Source organism: Egretta garzetta, unplaced genomic scaffold (assembly GCF_000687185.1).
Source record: "Egretta garzetta isolate BGI_Z169 unplaced genomic scaffold, ASM68718v1 scaffold401, whole genome shotgun sequence".
Lineage (NCBI taxonomy): Eukaryota > Metazoa > Chordata > Aves > Pelecaniformes > Ardeidae > Egretta > Egretta garzetta.
Window position 1 is genome coordinate 1,308,252 of NW_009258651.1, and position 8,137 is coordinate 1,316,388.

The window sequence follows — 8,137 nt, forward strand, 5'->3', positions numbered from 1 at the left end:
GTGTTGTCTTAAAGATTGAATCTCAGTAGAAAATTATCTGCAAAACACTTTTAAACCGAATTTAGTGATCCTGACTTAAACAGTTTTAAGTCTGCTATCGTTTTTCCCAGCTGACAAGCCTGTATTACCATAATTGCCAAGAAAACAGAAGAGATACACCTTGCCTAAGCAAGTAAGCCTGCCCCAGCACAGCTTGTCCACTGAAAAATGCCACCTGCCTCAGTCCGGTGTGACTGTGTGCACACACTACAGCATCTATGATCCTGGGGATTGTGCCGGGCTATGAGTGAAACGCTGGTTCTTAGCAGCACGCAGAATATACACTGCTGTTCGAAACATTCACCCACAACCTGCAGCGATTCACAGCTCAACTGTGTAAGTTCTCTACCAGTTCGCTCAAAACATACTTCCCTAAACTGTATGTCATACTGATACCGTATCACTCCTTTACCAGAAAGGCTTATGCAAACATCTGGCTACCTGGTGGTATTCTTGGAGAGGATATTTTTTAGTAGATTGTTTATTCAAATATAATGGATTGAGCATAGAGCAGGCACATATAAAATTGTCATTGAGATAGTGGCAGTGATTTAACGGGCAGAAAAAGGGAGAAGGTATGTGCAGTTATGTGGCCAGTTCTGAGACTGAATTCTGTGGTAGTACTGGGGAACCAACCATAGCAGGGGCAAGCTATGTTCTCAAAGGTGGAAAGTCAGCGACATGACTTATTTCCTCAGATTAAAGCTTAATACATTTTCAAACCTAGGGCATAAAGACTTTTTTTGGTGGCTAGGAAGGCTTAGAAGAAAATACCCAGGTCACAGCTGGGCCAACTTTACAGAAGAGAAATATTTTCTGTGAAAGAAAATGACAATGACAAGCTGGGTTTGTCAGATGGGGAAAAAAGTATATGTACCTCCTGAACTATCTTGAAGATCATTACCATTAGTCTTAGCTCATTAAACCTCAGATAGTTACCATTACTCTTACCACTCTCTACAGACCGGTTCAAATGACTGTACGGGTAATAAGATGGTGAAAATCCAAAGAAACCTGTAATTAACACCCAGGGTAGTGGCTGTCCTGAATATCAGAACAAGTGAACACAAAATACTGTGCAACTCTTTGAGTGTGATTTTGTCGCCTGGTAAAACACATTAGCCTAAACTGCGGGGGAGGGATTAGGGAAAAAAAGAGATTCATTTTCACCAAACTCAGTTTGTAGTAAAGTGCTCTTAGCTGTTGCTTGTTTGCTGCAGTACACTTTTTACAAAATAAAGCAACTTTTAACAGTGTTGCTATTTTGAATTGAACCTCCATGGTACAGGAGTGCTCTTCTCTATATGGACCATATAATTTGTCTTTTGTATGCTTGCTGTCAGATAGGAAATAACACAGTACATTGGCTTATAACTGTAAAACATCTGAAGGATTTTTTTTTATTTCTGTCCAAGAAAACCTTTAATAATGGTACTTCTATATCCAGAAGTCATAAATACAGAATTATACTTCTGATTTCCTTTTAAAGCAGCCTTTCTCCCATGGGGGTAGGGTTTTTTCTCTAGCTGGGTCTATGAGTTAATAGTGAAATTTGCTTCCATCCTCCCCATACCCCTCCTTCTGACAAACATTTGTAGTTTTGGTTTCAAGGTTTTGGATGCAAGTTTAGCTTGATAAGTCATTGGTGATTTCTCCTGGTGATTTCAGTCACAGCACAATTCTGGCCAGTCCCAGTCCTACACTTCCCAGTTCTGATACCACACTACTTGAGACTTTATATCCTGGCTACCCTGGACACTGGGTGATGAGGAATCAGCCTCTTTTACAGTTTTTTTACTGTTTTACTGTTACTAATCAGCCTCTTTTACAGGATTCACTGCATCAGTTTTCAGCACTCTTCCAGCCTTCTGACAAGAGTCTGGGAACCAAGAGCCAAAAATTTAGACACTTCTAGTGTGTTTCAGGAAAGAACACACACAATTCCAACACAGCATTGTATTTTATTTTAAATAAATGAAATCCATTTGTAGGAGGTCAACCATGCAATGTAGCACACGTAGAAATAGGTGCAGTTCCTATGTTCCTATGAAGTATCTGAACTTTTTTCCCCTACAAAGAAGCTATTTAGTCAAATTTAATACACACAGAAATCTCAGACAGTAAATATGGCCTGGTAGAGCTATTATCACCTGATGCTGCAACTCTGGATCAAAGCCCTCCCTTGGCCACTTCCAGACACCTCCCTATTTCTATCTTTTTTCCCTGTGTGATCATTTGAGTGCCAAACTGCTAGTTGGATAACCTCATGGTGTTAGTGTTACCCAGTTTGGTGTGTCTCATTCTAAGCTCCAGTTAAACTCAAAGGCAGGCTGGGAAAACAAACTCTCTCCCCTATGGAGCTAGTCAAGTTATTTATCACCAGCCTTTTCCAGCTGCAGTTCTGCTAGTCCAAGGCCTAAGTAATTAGGCAGCACGGTTGATTTCTAGTAGGGGTCACGTATGTGACCTTCCACTAGCAGCTCATGAAACCTGCAGGATAATAAGCAGTGTAACTAATTGAAAAACCAACCTGCAGCAGAAGGCTAAAATCCTTACAGTAGCCCGTGGCTATTAAATGTAGTGCTGCTGCATACATTTTGCATTATGGTAAACAGACTTTCTTCAGACACGTTAGGTAAGACACGGCATATACAAATAATACAGAAAACAGACACCACAAGAGTGCTTTAATTATAATTTCAGAAAAAAAATAAAAATCCTGTTGTTACAAAAGAAATGTAATACTAGAGCACTGGGAGTGTAGATAGTTTGTTCTCTTCGTATTTGTACACGGAACAATGTAGGAGCTTTACCAAGCGCAAACCTGATATGTGCCAAGCTTTGTTCTTTAGAGTTGAATTAAGGATGTTTTCACAGTCCGAGTTTCCAGTTCAGCTCATTATTAATGACTTTCCATCTTTTTGTTCATGCTTCCAAGGATGGTGGTTTTATGTTTTTCTTGCTCCCCTCTTAGATGACAGATTTCCATCTGCAGTCAAGTCGTAACACTGGATGTAGCTTACGTGCCACTGCCAGTGCACAGTGAGGGGTCATGGGTCTTAATTAATGCAGCTTTGTTTACTCCAACAGTGGTAAACTTAAGTGTACAGTGAGAGATGGATGCAAATAGAGAAGCTGACATAGCGCTCATTCATTTGGGGGAAAGGCCAGTTATTAAAGCTAAGGAGGAGAAACAGCCAGTTTTCTAGAAGTGGGTTCAATGGGCAGACACTTGGGAGATAAACTGTGTTGCTGTATGTGCCACTGTAGCTGCCTATGAGAGGTGTCAAACATGTTTTGAGACTACTTTGGAGAGACAGGACCAGACTGACACACATAGTTCTTCAAGTTAGTAATACACAAACCACAGAGTGGCAATGTGAACTTTAAAAAAAAAAAATCAAGTTCCTCCTCATTTCTGACTGGGTCCCTTTGCTATTTTAGCTCTGCAAGCTGTCCGTAACTCCTGCTAGACCTACTATAAGAAGAGGAAGGGCGATTCAGTCTCACAGTGTGGTATGTCAGAGAGATTGGGAGTGGTTTGATGGACTCACTTGAAATGTACCTCAGATAGGGAGAAGGTTTTATGAAGAAAAGCTGTGCAGGTTGGATAGGAAAAACGGACCGATGGAAGGAGCACTGGTAGGTACAATCTACTGTATAGCATGCTGTAAGTGTTGAAGCACTTCTTTTAGATAACAAACAGAATGAAACAAGGCCATTTTTCTTGGCTTTTACTGAAAAAAAGAAACTTTTTAAAGGTAAACAGCTGAAGGAGGCACAGTCATGTGTTAAAAAAAAAATAATCTCTTCATCCAGTAAAATCTACTGTACTGAGATTCTTCACAAAGTGTTGAGGGAGAACAAGAAAAGGAGGAAGACAGTTGCACTGCCCCCACCTTCTCAAAGGTGACAATCCCTTTTTTTCACCCAACCAAGAGAATGAAAAAACTTTCATTCCTCCCACTGCTGCAGCCCCTGTGAATGAAGGCAGGCAACACTGACTTAATGACGTTCACAAGCAGTTGAGACTGGCCACCCCAACCCCGTAGGAGATGCTCCTCAGTTCAGGTGAGGAGAAAAAGATGAAAACCATTGCTGGTGCCCAGCAGAGCTGACAGCAGGCATTGCCATGGACTACCTCTGCTCCTAGGCCCTTTACTTGCTCTCCAGAACACTTGAGAAAGAACAGGACACCTGCTATAAACACAATCACTTCCCTGGCTTCTTCCCTTTCACAGGCCTTAAGCTCCCCCCCAAAACCCACCACCCCACTTTTGACCAAAACCCTTTGTTATTGGCTTGCCTCTGAAGACGACAGAGATTCCTGGTTCTCCTTTGGGCACTAGAGCCTTCTCTGGGCCTTCCCACTCCCACTTTTGGAAAAGTGACTCTGTCCCAACAACAGGATCCCAGCAGTAGGCATACTTGGAAAAGCTGCTGCCAGAAGGCTGCTCTCTATTTCTGGATGCAGGAATACTGAATTAGCTCATGATTGTTAAAATGTGCCTCAGTGGCAGCTTCCCAGGGAGGCTATCATTTCTAAAACATAAATGAACTTTCATTTTTATCCTTTTCTTCAAGTGTGAAAATATTGTGGATTGTTTTCTGACACCTAAGAAAGTTTGAGGGAAATGGGGAGCTAGGAAATCCTGAAACAGGGGAATTATTTTAAAACCGTTGTCTTACTGGATGCTTTCATGCAAATTTTTATCACTAGGTAACACAACTCAGCCAGATTCAACATCATGCAGATCCCGGACACAGCAAGCATGAAAATAGTAAATGTGGTTTTCTCAGTGGGCCGAGACACAAAACAATCCACTATGTTGGGGCAGGGCCATGCATCGCACTTCACCAGGCGAGGCATCTGGTACCCATCATACATGTAATAGAACACGTACATGAAGACTGCTTCAAAGACGATCCTGAAGAAGATGCTGCTGGTATACGTCCACCACAGCGGGCCCCGAATGTGAATCTTTTCATTTTTCAGCTCTTCAATATCAATTTTCTCACCATTTCTGAACCGCCTTTTCTTCTCATGTCTGGTGTAAGCTACGTGCATGGCCACCAGCAGCGCAGGTGTAGAAACAAATATCAGTTGCAGGGCCCAGAGTCTGATGTGAGAGATGGGAAAAAAATGATCATAGCAAACATTTCTGCACCCAGGCTGAAGTGTGTTGCAGACAAAATCTTGTTGTTCATCTCCCCAGACTCTCTCTGCAGCCACAACCAGGATCATGATACGGAAGATGAACAGGACTGTGAGCCATATCTTCCCAATGCTGGTGGAGTGCTTATTTACGCCTCCTAAAACGGCCTGCAGAGTTCCCCAGTCCATCTTCTGTTCTGTGTCCTTTTACCTGCAGGATGACATGATACATCAAATGGTCAGTTTTCAAAGGGTGAAGAATCAGCTCTAAATCTTCCACAAATGAGAGGACTTCCTAGCACTCACCCAAGGGTCATAGGCAGATGCAAGTTACATTCATTCATGTCACCCATGTGTTTATGGATTCAAACAGCTTATTAAACTCTCTCCTTCCATGTATTTATGATGGGACAAGCATACCTTGATTTATTCCTCAAGAAGGCTTTGGGCAGGAAGTTAAGTTACATCTGCAAATACATTTCCTCCATGCACTCTCTATGCCTTCTTTCCCTTTCTTGAGATATTTCCCTTTCTGTGGTTGACTCTCATTGTGTTTTGCCACTCAGTGTTATTTCCCAAAGCAACAGAAATTACTATCACTGCATGTGTTAAGGCCACATCTAGACAAAGTAGATATTTCTTTAGTAGTTTTCATCAGATTTCTTTGCCCATGCCACAGCCCTAGAAGGCTGGGCTGGTGCTTTCTTTGCCTCCGACGTAAGTACTACTTGGCCTTCTTCAGCAGAAGCCCTCGCTCCTCCCAGGCACCTCCAGGAGGCCTCCAAGGCTTTCTGCTGCCCTTTTAGTGGCAGGCCCTTCGTCTCAGAAGTACAGCATTTGATTTTGCCAACACTGCTGAGAAGCCTCAAGCCAGCTCTGTCAGGGCTGGAGAGTTGGGCAAAGAGGAACTTGATGAAGTTCAACAAGAGCAAGTGTCGAGTGCTGCACCTGGGGAGGTCGAACCCCCTGCACCAATACAGGCTGGGGGATGACCTGCTGGAAAGCAGCTCTGCTGAGAGGGACCTGGGAGTCCTGGTGGACAATAAGCTGACCATGAGCCAGCAATGTGCCCTTGTTGCCAAGAAGGCCAATGGTATCCTGGGGTGTATTAAGAGGAGTGTGGCCAGCAGGTCGAGGGAGGTTATCCTCCCCCTCTACTCTGCCCTGGTGAGACCCCACCTGGAGTACTGTGTCCAGTTCTGGGCTCCCTGGTTCAAGTAAGATGAGGAACTCCTAGAAAGAGTCCAGAGGAGAGCTACTAGGATGATAAAGGGACTGGAGCATCTCCCCTACGAGGAAAGGCTGAGAGAATTGGGCTTGTTCAGCCTGAAGAAGAGAAGACTGAGAGGGGATCTCATCAACACATACAAATATCTTAAGGGCGGAAGTCAAGAGGACGGAAGCAGTCTGTTTGCAGTGGTGTCCAGCGACAGGACAAGGGGCAATGGGTGCAAACTGAAACATAAGAGGTTTCAGTTGAATATGAGGAAGAACTTCTTCACTCTGAGGGTGGCAGAGCACTGGAACAGGCTGCCCAGGGAGGTTGTGGAGTCTCCTTCTCTGGAGATATTCAAAGCCCGCCTGGATGAAGTCCTGTGTAGCATGCTCTAGGTGAGCCTGCTTTAGCAGGGGGGTTGGACTAGATGATCTCCCGAGGTCCCTTCCAACCCTTACGGTTCTGTGATTCTGTGATATAGAGCACAAACCAACAGGCAAAGGAAGATACCGCAGAGCCTGCCCTTCCACATTCACTGTTCTCACGGAAAAAGAAGACAAGCAGAGCCATAGAGTTAGGAGGAAAAAGCCCCCAGCTAAAGAGTTTATGTGGACTCTCTAGATCCTATCATACCCCAGCAGAATAAACAGGAGGTCAAACTTCAGGGAAGCTCCATTTCAGCTTTCTCCCCTTCCTCCTACTCTTGAAAACTAAAAATCTACACTCTCTGCCCCTTTGAAAGTTAAATGTAAGTTTTGAGGAAGTCAGAATTCAGTCTCGGGGCTCAGCTTTCACTGATTGCAGCCATGTGGAAACTCTCACTGAATCGGATAAAACACTTTGAAACCAGAGCTGGGAACTTGCATAGCTGGTCCATCATCTTTCAAGGCCAGGGCTCAAGCTGGCTGTGTGAGAGAGGACACTGACCATGGGTAAGAGCTCCGTCTCCTCTTGGTGCAGGCTGTGTGCTGTGGGGAGAGCGGGGTACCTTGCAACACCACGTTGGTCCAAGTTTTTTAAATCTCTCATTCTCACGTAACAGAGGAAAAGAAAAAAAACCCTCAAAATTTCTCTGCCCTGATGTAGTTATAACACAACTAAGGGACTAGCGTGCCCTGACACATACCCTTGGTACGAGGGCCTACCTTGTACAGGCAAGCCTTGAGGCAAGAGGGAGAGGTCAGATTTACTGTCATGAAGAAAGGTAAAATTGGGTAAGACCAAAAAAAAAAAAAAAAAAAGCTTTGAGAAGCTGGCTGGAATTCCTTAGACTTCTCCTGTTTGGTCTCTGCCGAAACTGGCAGCATTTTATGCAACTTTTGACGCTGATCTAAACTCTAGGCTATGATCAGATATCTGCATCTTTCCGTTAAGAATGTCCTCATGTCCGTTGCATAGTCATTAAAATAAAGTCAATGAACCCTTCACAAGGGGCTAATCAGAACTGATGGAAAGTATTTGAAGTGTAAATCCCAGTGGGATGAGCAGCCTGGGCTCCAAGTGCTGGCTCACACTGCAGTTCTGAACCAATGCTGCAAGTTTGGGGGGGGAAAAACAACATTTCTCCCTGCTCATCTGCCGCTACAGAAACACTGAAATTGCCTGTAGGGACCCAGAGAATCGGCCGGGACACTCACCCTGCCAGCCAAGACATCATTTGATGGGAACCTCTCGGAATCCCCACTTTGTGGTTACAAGCGGGACGCCTTGAGAGAGCTCCCAGCCGA

At 44.1% G+C, this 8,137-nt stretch overlaps 1 protein-coding gene across 1 annotated transcript; it reads right to left on the bottom strand.

The window, feature by feature from the left end:
• Nucleotides 1-4,705: 4,705 nt before the first annotated feature.
• LOC104134729 (gap junction beta-2 protein) lies at nucleotides 4,706-5,383 on the bottom strand. The gene has a single exon (XM_009648309.1). The coding sequence runs from the start codon at nucleotides 5,381-5,383 to the stop codon at nucleotides 4,706-4,708; it is 678 nt and encodes a 225-aa protein (XP_009646604.1).
• Nucleotides 5,384-8,137: the final 2,754 nt, after the last annotated feature.

Bases quoted from the DNA above. Each gene is read 5' to 3' on its own strand.
- LOC104134729 (XM_009648309.1), bottom strand. From the start codon at position 5,383: ATGGACTGGGGAACTCTGCAGGCCGTTTTAGGAGGCGTAAATAAGCAC.